The following is an 11,380-nucleotide window of genomic DNA, read 5'->3' on the forward strand; positions in this document are numbered from 1 at the left end:
CGCTCGCAGAAACTTTCCACGCCTGGTTAGCCGCAGGATGTCTTTCGGAGAATCGGCGGCTCACCATAACCCTACATTGGTGTTTCAGAGGCTCCAGGGAAGAGTCTGTCCCACAATCGTTTCTTCAAATGAACTGACAACTGTAAACAGTGACAGACCACTTGGGGCACCGGCTGGAACCGGGGCGAGACGCGCTGGAGGTAATTCTCAGAAACCCCAGGCCCGCCCCTTTCTGGACGGTGCCTCCGGCCGGTGAGCAAAGCAGGCCAGCGGGGGCGTGACCTGGGGCCCAGTCCCAGTCCTCCGGCCTGACCCGCCTGTGACCCCTGCGGGCCGGACCGTGACATCTGAGTGAACTCTGCAGGGCCATCTCGCCAAGTTCAGCGCGCGCCGGGTCACAAGATGAGCGGGGCCTGCCCGCTGGAAATCGCCACAAAGGGGAAAAATCTTTTACTCTATCTGCCATCCAGCCCCGCGTGGGCGACAGGGGGAAAGGATTAAATGGGATAGTGAAGAGCACTAAAGAGCATCTTCAAGAGGGGAAGGGTCAGTAAATGACCAACCCAGTAAGAACTTTGATCTAGAAACCTTGCCAGGGTCCTGGTGGGTAGGGAGAGGGCTTGGTTCACTGAAAAACAAAATTATGTTTCTAAGATGTTTACAAAACAGACTGGTGCGAAGGACTGGCAGGGGTGGGGAGTAGCTCTTTGCTAGGCGGGGAGGTGAGCTTCTGACTGGGGTCAGCTGAAGCACCCCTCCCCCACTTTTCTCCCATCAACACTTTCTTCCCTTGTCTTGGGCACTGATTCCCACCCCTTTGGTTCTAAACCTGCTGTACTCTCTGCTTGGGGCTCTTCTATCCCCGGACTCCCCTGGCTGGTTCCTTCCAAGGTCGAATGCCACTCTTTCCAGGCCCCAGCCGGCCCAGCAGAGCTGCCAGGCACCTGTATGACAAGCCTGTTTGTCTCTCGAAACAGCTCTACCATCATCAGAATTATTCTTGCTCATTTGTTAGTTTATTTACTGTCTCTTTCTTTTGAAAGCATACCAAGTCCAAGAGGGTAAGAATCGCATCTGCTCCTTCCTCAGAGAATCAGGAGAAGCAAAAGCTCTGATTTTCCTTGAAATGATGAGTCGATGTATCACTGGGAAGTCACAATAAAACTGAAGCTGCCCTTTCAGAGGCTTATAGTTTAGTACAGACTCCACAGCACGTAAACCAGGTCTCTTGGAACCTGGGAAGTCCAGGCTTCTGAGAGCCCTGTCCCATCTATCTCTCCTCAAATCAGAATCAACCCTGAGCCCTGGTCTTCCCACCACCTCACCCTAGTGGAGCTTCTGGGCTGAAATGTCTCTGCAGTGTCAGGAGCGCCCTGAGGGCAGGCCTCAGATCTACCACTTTCACCGGCTGCCTGCAGATCCCTTGGCGCCAGGGCCTGTGGTCAGCGGTGGGTGATGAATTGTTGCAGATGGGGGTTATGACTGTGTCAGTTGAGCTCTGAAGGGCCCGCTGTGCTCCTGCTCTTGAGCTACGGGCCCTGCCTAAGCCTGATGCTTCCCCTTCCCTTCTGGCCCCAGGATCCACCTTAAGCCTAAGGTCAGGAGGGCACTTTCTGGTTCCTTCTGGTTCACTAAGGGGTCAGCTCAGGACTTGGCAGCAACTTCTCTGGCTCACCCATCATGTTCAACTGCCCCCAGCCTGTCCGAAGGTGGCCAGCAGGTTACAGTGGGCTGTTAGGAAAAAAGGAGGCTCTTGGTTTAGATTTAAGCCCTGTTGGGAACTTTTGTGTTGGAAAGGTCCAGAGCGTGCTTAGGCCAACCTAGGGATCACTATGAAAGGATAAAAAGCCAAGAGCTACATGGTGGCCACAGGCCAGAGACTGGAGCAGGGGGTAAGGGATGGGGTGGAAGAGAGCACTGGGTGAGTGGTCTAGTCTCTGGCCTCAGTCTCTCCTTGTAATGAAGGAGGCTGAAGCAGTAAACCAGGGCATCCCTGCAGTCAGCTATCATCTTGGAGATAATCTGTAGCTCAGTTCCCTGGGGCTATGCTCAAGCGAGGTTCCAGCAGCCTGGGCCCCAGGCTGTCCAGTTCCTAGCCCCTCTCTGGGTATATGAAGGGCAGGCCCTTCCGGGGAGGAGGTCTTTCTTGAGTCTCTGCCACCTCCACCCCACTTTCCCACCGAGGAGAGCTGCCCAGCTAAGCTGCAGCCTCCTCACTCAGCCACTGCCAGGAAACGATTTCTCGGCCTTCCTGTTTTGGGTACAAATACCCCAAACCTCTCTGATTATGTCTCAACCGCCCATGAAAATAATCCAGCCTTAGAATCCTCCTGGTGTACCTATTCTCTCCTGTATAAATGGAAAGATTATATGCGTTCTTGAACTAGGAATTTTTCTTTTAAGAAATCGCCAGTAGAATCCGGTGCTGTTGATCCTGTTTAGAGCCCTGAAAGCGCCCGCAATTCTGGGTTTCTGCCGAGACAGGCAGAGTGGCCAGGGCGCACCTAAAGGAGGCCAGCTGCCTGAGGGCCTTCCGTTGGGCGCCTTCTCAGTGTCTTCCTGTGGCCCAAAGCCAGGCCAGAGATGCGCTCCTGGTGAGCCGGCTTCCTCGCGACAGTTGCAGGTCCTCCCTCATTCGACTGCCCAATCCACCCCCTCCTCCCCTCGACCCATACCTCCTCCCCAGCTTGAATCCTAGGGGAAATGTTCCCACCATCCCTGCTTTGAAATCCTGGGAAGGGCATAAGAGATTTGGCCCACCACCTTTCCTCCCTAAGGGTGCGAAGTGCTGGAGGCACCGTCCCATCAGCCAGGACGCTTCTCCAAGTGCGGTGGCGGTGGCTCATGAGTCTCCCTCAGAGTCGGACACAGAGCCGCGTTCAGTAACCTTTTGGTGAAAGAGAGCGCGCCGGATCCGGCACTGGAGAACGGCAGATGGGCGGCGCCGCAAGCGCGCCGCAGCCGCTGGCCAAGCCAGGTTCCACAGCGCAGCAGGTCAGAGGCGTTGCCCATCCTGCGCCGCCGGAGACGCAAGCGGGTGGAAAAAGAGCCGTAGCCCGTCCACCGGGTGCACGATGGGCACGGTCTGCATGGCGGGGAAGGCAGGCGTGGCCAGTTCCCAGCGCGCCGTGCGCACCAGCTCCACCGCGAGCAGCTGGAGAACGGTCTGCGCCAGCTCCTGGCCAAGGCAGCTGCGCGCACCGCCGCCGAACGGGATGTAGTGAAAGCGGCCGGCGGCGCCCCGCGCGTCGTCGCCCGCAGTGCCGAAGCGCTCTGGGTCGAAGCCCTCCGGCGGGCTGCGGTACACTGCGGCCGTCTCGTGCGTGTCTCGGATGCTGTACATCACGTTCCACCCCTTGGGGATCTGGTAGCCCTGCGGGGAGGTGAGGAGACCCGCCTGACCACCAGGCACCCGGAAACCCAGCCCTAACCGATCCTTCACCCGCGGTTCATCAAACAGGCTTCCGAACAGGCAGGGACGTGCGTCTTAACCGGAAGCTAGGAGACCGCTTTGCATTCCCGTCTATTTCAGCTCCTTCTCTGGTGAGCTGTGTGACGGTGGTTGCTACATAATCTCTGAGTCTCAGTTTCTTAAGTGATCAAGTGAGAACAAAAATGTCCGCTTTGTTGTGAGGATTCAGATAACGGGTCTGACATATGTATTAGTGGTCAGTAAGTGTGCTGTTATTGTTCACTGTTTTGTCTGTTTTCTTCTCACATTAGGAGACCTAAATTCGAGTGCTGCATGTACCAGCTGCCTGCCTCAGAGCAATGCAAACGACAGCTCCTTTAGGGTCATCTCAATTTTTCAGCTCTTTGCACTCAACTGAAAACTGCCTCTCTATACTCAATAGCCATGAGCTGTACATAACTTTCAGATCCAGTAGCCACACTCTGAGAAGGTGCATGTGAGGATTAAATTGTTGGAAGGAAGCTTAAAATGATGAAGGCAGCTTTCATGTTCCCTTAGCTCACCTCTTTTTCAACTATTTACACTATTCCACTTTTGAGAGGTCTTCCAGCCCCAACTATCGGGCTTCCTCGCTAGAACAGGCTTCAGGAGAGCCTTGCTCTCAACAGGCAAACAGAAAATCTTGGAATCACCAAGGCGTGCCCTCTCCTCTCTAGGCCTCAGTTTTCCCGTCTGCAACCTGGAGGATGGCTAAGACCCCTGCCCCCATTCACTCTGGTGGTCCAGTGGTCTTCTATCTTGGTTTCCCTGAGTCTTGCACCCCAGCGCCTGTTCAGTGATGTCTGAACACCAAAATTCAGCATCCCAGACACTACTAAACACCTACCTTTGTCTGGACCATGCCCTCTTGGTGATGTGTGGTCCCCATCTTAACCTTTCACTGCTCCAGTTCAAATGCCAGGTCCCAAAATGTTTTGGTATCATTCAGCTAGAGGTCACTCTCTTCTTCACACCAGTTTGTGATGAAGTTGCTGGCTCTGGCCCCCTTTCTCTCCACAACAGCACCTCAAGGGCAGAATTTCTTTACCTTGTTCAGTTGCTAAGTCGTGTCCGACTCTTTGCCACCTTGTGGACTGCCGCATGCTAGACCTCCCTGTCCTTCACTATCTCCAGGAGTTTGCTCAAATTCATGTCCTTTGAGTCTGTGACTCCATCCAGTCATCTCATCCTCTCAAACTCTGGCATGCAATGGGGACACTGGCTGTTTAAGGCGGAGGGGAGAAGGTGCCCCTCTGCCTGGAGCTGCCCAGGGATAGGGATGGGGCTGGGGCTGGGGGTGGGGGTGGTGCAGCGGCAAACACCCTCAGTATGGCAGCGTTAGCCTTCCCCTCCCCCGAGTTAAAGCTGGGAGGGACCAAGGCAGCTTCCTTCCAGAGAGCAAACTGAGGCCCAGAGTGAGCAGGGAATTACCCAAGGTCATACAGAGATGAAGCCTAAACCTTAACTTTCCTGCCCAGCTCACGCCAACTTGACCACTACCCATACTTTAATAATCCCGTTTTCCTGGAACCTGGCCTCAGCCAGAACCCTGGACAGGTAGCAATGATTGGTCCGTTTATATTGTGAGAGAGCCAGAGAAATGGGGTACAGGACAGAGTGGGCGGCTCTTTGTGCCCTACCCGACCTCACTGGCTGAAAGGGGGGTGCTGGGCAGAGAAAAGGATGATTTTATCCTAAAACTGGCCTCTAACTGAGTTAACTACCCAGACAGCAGTCAAAATCTTCGCAGGTGGCGCTAGTGGTAAAGAACCCACCTGCCAATGCAGGAGACTTGGGTTCCATCCTTGGGTTGGCAAGATCCCCTGAAAGAGGAAATGCAACCCACTCCACTATTCTTGCCTGGATAATTCCATGAACAGAGGAGCCTGGAGGGCTATAGTCCATAGGATCGCAGAAGGGGACACGACTGAAGGAATTTAGCACGTAGCCCGGGGTCCCTAACCTTGCTTTGTGTCCTCAACAGTGGTTCCCGGGAAACGTGATAAGATTCAGCCCATTTTCCAGGAGGCCGGGAGAAGGGAAAAGGAGACAACGCAGTCCTAACCCTACCCCCCCTCCCAGCGGCCGGCTGCAAGGCGGGGCGGGCGGGCGGCGCACTTACGTCGAGCTCGAAGGTGCGCAGGGCTGTCCGGTAGCCCCCGGACACCGGCGGCAGGAGGCGCAGCACCTCCTTGACCACGCAGCCGACGTAGCGCAGGTGGCCCAGCGCCGCCAGGCTGAGGTCGGGCTCGCAACCGCAGTCGGGCGGGGGCCCAGCGCCGCCCCCCGAGGCCGCCAGCGCGCAGCCACACGCGCGCCCCAGCCCCTGCGCCGCCAGCTCCTGCTGGATCTTGGCGATGGCTGCGGGATGCTGCAGGAGTAGCAGGACGAGGGACGTGCTGGCACTGGCCGTGGTGAAGAAGGCGGCGAAGAGGAGCTCCACAGCTGACTCCTGCAAGACAGCCCAGGGGCGCTGTCTCCATTAACCGGTTCTCGGGCTGTGGTGCAGGGGGCCCCACATTTGCCACTGCGCACAGACTAGAGCGCAGACTGCTCGGAGGCATGGCTACCTGCGCGAGTCCAGGAGTGGACTGAATCCCAAGTCCGCCATTTGGGAAAACCACAGATAGCCTTGGGAGGTTCCCCTAGATAATGCCAGGAACTTTTTTTGGTGTAATGTTCTTAGTGCTTTAAGTGAATTAATTCATTGGATTCTCACCCGCATTGTGTGTGGCACAGTTTCTGCCCGTTTTACTGAGGCTCTGAGAGGTGCCCAAGGTCCCTACGGTCACCAGGCCCAGTAGTCGGGCCAGGAGTCCAGCGCTCTTAACCATGCAGTGTTGCCGACAGTGCAGCTGGCCGTCCTGACCGTGGCTGCTGTGGAATTGACCAAGGCACCTGCAGCCGCAGCCTGGCACCAGAGCGAGCATTGTGGTCCTCCTCCAGCCTAGTGGTGGTCCCAGTGAGTGACTATACCTCTTCCCCGTCTGCACTGTCTGGAGGCTTCATCACCCAGGCCCCAGCCCTCAACGCCTGCCTGTGCCCTCCCAACTCCTGGCACGGCGTCTTCCTTCCTGGCAGCACCAGCTTGTGTGTTTACACACTGATGGATGTGATCACAACCCTGTGATCACAACCCTGTGGACCCCTCCTCTCCAGCAGAGGCTATGTGTGCTCATTGTATAGAGAGAGCCTGGCACTGAATAGGTAGAATCTGCTTGTGGAATGAATGAGCTGATCCAAGGCTAACTGCCTGCTCTGGAGAAGATGGGGAGCTGGGACAGAGACCCCGGGGCTCCAAGGTCCTTCCTGACCAGCCAGACCTGAAGATTTCTGGCTAGTGGGTCCCTTCCGGAGAACCCGGACTGTGTTGTCATGCTCTCCACCGCTCTGCTGAGGCAGAGGGACTGTCCACTTCTTTCCGTACCACTCCCCTTCCCAGCCTAGAACTATTCCTACCCGCCGGCTCCCCCAGGACTCACCAGCGCCCCCTGCTCATCTACCTCCAACCCCTTGACTCTTCCAGACTTCACAACCACCCAGAAGTCAGGAAAGAGATTGTTAGTCCCATTTTCAGAGAAGATACTCAGGTTGAGCCCCACCCTTCAGTGGCTCGCTAGTGGGAAACTGAGTGCCAGAGAAAGGATGGGAGTTGCTTATGGAAGGGATGAAGCGTTTCCATTTCTAACTCCCCTGACCCCTTCCCCCAACCTCTCCATTCCTTTTTGGGTTCTCAGGAAGGTGGGCCCAGGGGTCATTCCAAAGCTTCCCTCCTTACTTCCACTGCATGTGTTCTATGTATACATGGCGGGGGGGGGGGGGCGGGCAGGCAGTTTCTAATTCTCCAGTAAATTCAGTGGCAAAACAGACCAGTACCCAAGGTACCAGGTGCCAAGGTGGCTCATGGACGTGTAGATTTGGGGAGGAAAGGGGGCACTTCAAGGAACTGGAATTTGACCCTGAACCCTTAGGGTCTGTCGAGAAAAGGGGTGAAGACAGTGTCATAGGCAGGCAGACAGCAGAAGCAGAAGTATGAAGTGACAGAGAAGTGGGGAAGAGGAGAGCTGTTTGCGGCCAGAAACTGTAAGGGAGGACCTAGGATTCAGGCTTTCAACTGGCCCAAAGACACCGAGGTAGGGGGTGCAGCTGAGCCATGACTGGACCCAGGTCTCCTCTTTCCCTCACCCTGAGGCGTGTCTGTGGCTCCAAGTGGGGCCAAACAGGATGTTGCTCCGTTGTTCCAGGGATTCAGGCTGTGTGTAGAGACCTGCTATAAATGCAAAAGAGGGGAGGAGAAATCTGGCCACATACCTTCAGTTCCTGCACTGACAGCTCATGGCCCAGTTCCCTAGTACTGTGGATGATCCCATCGAGGGCATCGCCTGGCTCCACAGCAGCCTTGTCTTCAAGAAGCTTCTGCACAATGGCATCCTCCAGGTGCCGATGCAGCTGGTCCCGTGCCCGAATGCCCTGGTGTGTGGGGAGAGAAGGGAGTTGGGGTAGGAAGGCAGAGCGGGCTAGCCCTGGACACCTACCCCCCACATCTTCCCAGTGCTGGTCTGGCGCTGCTGAAAGCCAGCATTAACACATTCCCAGCTTAGCTCCACACTGTTGAAGGGACTCAATAAAGGCTCAGGAATTTGTCCATTACCCTCATACACCATTATCTCTTGATGAGGACAAGTCCCTCTTTGGAGCAAGGCAGTTTACTGTCCTCCTAAGGGAAGGATGCTGAGGCTCAGAGAGGTCAAGCAATTGCCCAGGGTCACGCAGCTTCAAGTGTCTGTGCTTGGCAGAGAACCTGGGAGTTAGCCCACCACCCTTCCCCTGCATGCAGGGGCAGTGGGCACCAGTGCAGAGAGGAAGGGACACCTTGATGTACTCAGGAAAGCTCTGGCTTAAAGGACACGACTGGAAGCTCTAAACATTAGCCTTTGTAAAGCGGTAGGCAGGAGGGCTGGGATGGTCCCCCAGAGTTCAGGGAGCAAGCACAGTGAGAAAGCATCTGCCAGGGGAAGCATTTTGAGGACATTGGCTTCTTGTCAGGGGAGACAAGGATGAGGCGGGGAGTGGGGGGAGGGGGGTTGTCAAACCTTGCCTCTGCCCCTACTAGCTGTGTGATCTTGGGCAAGTCATTTAACCTCTTGGAGCTTCAGTTTCTTCATCAATTAAACGAGAATAATATTTTGCAACTGAGAGGATTAAATCAGAAAAATGTACCCAAGGCAATCGGTCCATATACCAGGTCCCTTTACACATAACTATTATTTTTAATTGGCTGAATGAAAACCAGGACATTGGCACGGTAAGAAGCCCCAGATCAGTTGCTCTCTAAGTCCGGCCCATTGCTCTGAAGTTTGAAGAGGCCACGGTTCTCTAATCCGGAAACTAGCGGGCCTGGGGCCGCGGGCGGTGAGCCGACACCCACCCCTCTCCAACCCGGGCTGGCGCCGGCCTGGGCCGGGGGCGTGTCTGCGGCCCTTGTGCTCCCATCCGTTGCCCAGCCACGGGGCTTCCAAAGAGGCGCTGCAAGCCGGGCCTAGAGGCGCCGCTCTTGGGAGGGGCCGGGGCGACTGGCTGGGCTCCCGCCACCGAGACCCAACGTCGGGAAGCCCGCGGCTGCTGGGGCTGGAGCTCGGCCCGCCAGGCGTGGTCCAGAGAGGGTGTGTGGCCCGCCCCGGCTCACACAGCGAGTCAGGACAGAGACCAGCCCCAAGGCCCACCGCCACCATGCCACCTCCCCACACTGGGCAAAGCACCATCTCCCAGCAGAGGTGATGCGTATGGCGCAGCAAGGGAGCCCCAAAGAGAAGGTCTGGGGCGGGCGGGGCGGCAGTACCTTGCGCAGGCCGCTGAAAGGCACATCGAGGGGCAGCGAGAAGAGGTTCTCCACGAACTGCTCGAAGGTCCGGGCCAGCTCGGAGCACTGCGCCTCGTCTAGCTGTAGCCCCAGCAGGATGCGCGCGGCCATGCGGAAGGTGAGCGCTTTAGCGGCTTCATAGACAGCGACAGGCCCGCGGGCCGCGCACCAGGAGCGCACCTCCCGCCGCAGCGCCCCCTGCAGGCGAGGCACGTAGCGCTCCAGCGCCGCACGGCTGAACGCTCGAGCCAGGATCTGAGGGGAACGCACAGGGTCAGCCCTGGCAGCCGTCCGGTTTCCTCTGCTCCACGACTCCAGCGGAGTCAAGAGGCCAATTTCGGCCCCTTCTTCCTCTTCTAAGCGACCCGGACCCAAATGTGTTGGGTTTTGCTCTCGCCATTCCCTCTAGTGCTTGTCTGATGTACACCGTGCCTCCTCTCCATCCAGGCTCCAGGGGCCACCTACTCCAGGAAGTCGTCCCTAACACTGAGTTTGAATTTCCATCGCTTCTGGCATAAGAGTCGCAGAAGATCGAAGATGAAAGGATCTTTAAGTCCCAGTCCCGGCCTTATAAGCCGAATCCAGAGAAGATAAGGGACTACTAGCCCAATGCCACCCACTTGTCAGGGGCCCTGGTCAGGTTCACAGTGGATCCCTAACACGTCGCCCGGCCTGGCCGACGGCAGCTGCTCAGAAGCCGCCGGTCCGACGTTCCGACGGCCGCTACTGTTTTGGGCTCACCTTGCGCCGCTGCCGGTGCGGCTCTCCAACCGCGCCGAGCAGTGTGTGCGAGCCCAGAAGGATGTGCGCACTCTGCGGCCACTGGCTGCGCACCAGGCGGTGCTCGCCCAGCAGGATTGTGCGCACGTTCTCGGCGCCGCTCACGCGGATCACTGGCCTGCCCAGCAGGTGCGTCTTGAACACCGTCCCGTAGCGCTCCCTGCGGGAGCTGTGGAAGCGAGAGCCCTGCGAGCCAGGAGCGAAGAGGGATGGGGCCGCTGGGCCTCGGCTGCGAAACTAGCCCAGGCATCCCAACTGTCTCTTGATAAAAGCCTCCTGCTCCAGGCTGGCATCTTATTCTTTACAAAACGGTCTCAAAGGGATCTCGCGACTGACTACAGGGATGTACATGCTCCCGTTCCCATTGGTGAGATGGGGAAACAGGATTAGAATGGGGACCCGAGTGCCAAAGAGCTGAGGGCTGAGACGCGCCCGACTCCCGATTCAATGGTGGCAGGACATAGGGCTCTAGAACCCCCCTGCTCATCCCTGCGTGGCGTCGGGTCTTAGGCTGTGCTGGAGAGAACGCCAGTGACACACAGTCCCTTCGAGGGAGAAGCTGGGTAGAGGGGAGGGCTGTATATGCTCCCTGGAGCCCTGGGCGACAGGAAGAGAATGGCTACGAGCCCTGGGGACCTTGAGAGGCAGTGGGGGACAGAGAAGACGGGCCAAATCGGGGTGCGGAAACGACGGACTGCTCACCTGAACTAACCAGTGCAGCGTTTCCCCGAAGAAGGGCCAGCCCATGGAGCCTTTGGGCAGGGGCAGGGCAGAGGCTCGGTCCCGACTCAGCGTCCAGCGGAGGGTCCAGAGGTGCTGCGCCAGGCTGAGTAGCAGGCCCGCGCCCAGGAGCGCGGTGCCCACCGCCCCCAGCACGGACACGCAGCTCAGCCCCCAGGGTAACATGGCGAGCCTGCGGGGGTCGGGCCGCTCCAAGCGCAGGGAGCGCCGGAGCTGCGGCGCGCAGTGCTCACCTGTTCTGTCCGGAAAGGACCCGGGGGCTTGGGGACCAAAACTGAGATTTACCAGGGGTTTCGCTCTACAAGCAGAGGGGCAGCGGAGGATCGCAGTTGACTACGCGCCCTTAGGGAACGTGCCTTTAGAGAGACCCGCGAGCTCAGGACTTGTTCCGGAGTCCGACGGCTCCCGGGCCAAAATGCCACCTCCTTGCGGGGGTGCGGGCTGCCTCAGGACCGCTCGCGCCGAGCACCTCCCACCTCCCTGGGTCAGCACTCCTTCGATGGAAGCAGCGAGGGAGGGCAAAGAGGAGCAACTCACCGGTTTGCCAA

At 57.6% G+C, this 11,380-nt stretch overlaps 1 protein-coding gene across 1 annotated transcript; it reads right to left on the minus strand.

Moving 5' to 3' along the window:
* Positions 1-519: 519 nt before the first annotated feature.
* On the minus strand, positions 520-11,019 carry LOC122446739 (cytochrome P450 26C1). The gene is made up of 6 exons (XM_043477235.1): positions 10,794-11,019; positions 10,053-10,277; positions 9,291-9,566; positions 7,763-7,921; positions 5,574-5,903; positions 520-3,373 (listed from the first exon to the last, which is right to left on the minus strand). The coding sequence occupies exons 1-6, from the start codon at positions 10,995-10,997 to the stop codon at positions 2,996-2,998; spliced, it is 1,572 nt and encodes a 523-aa protein (XP_043333170.1). The 5' UTR covers positions 10,998-11,019; the 3' UTR covers positions 520-2,995.
* Positions 11,020-11,380: the final 361 nt, after the last annotated feature.

Source organism: Cervus canadensis, chromosome 8 (assembly GCF_019320065.1).
Source record: "Cervus canadensis isolate Bull #8, Minnesota chromosome 8, ASM1932006v1, whole genome shotgun sequence".
In the NCBI taxonomy this organism is placed as follows: domain Eukaryota; kingdom Metazoa; phylum Chordata; class Mammalia; order Artiodactyla; family Cervidae; genus Cervus; species Cervus canadensis.

Excerpts from the sequence above, each read along its gene's own strand:
- LOC122446739 (XM_043477235.1), bottom strand. The coding sequence starts at position 10,997 with ATGTTACCCTGGGGGCTGAGCTGCGTGTCCGTGCTGGGGGCGGTGGGC. Across the intron at positions 10,278-10,793 it reads CGCTGCACTGGTTAGTTCAG|GGCTCTCGCTTCCACAGCTC; the intron begins GTGAGCAGTCCG and ends CCTGGCTCGCAG. Across the intron at positions 9,567-10,052 it reads CGCACCGGCAGCGGCGCAAG|ATCCTGGCTCGAGCGTTCAG; the intron begins GTGAGCCCAAAA and ends CGTTCCCCTCAG.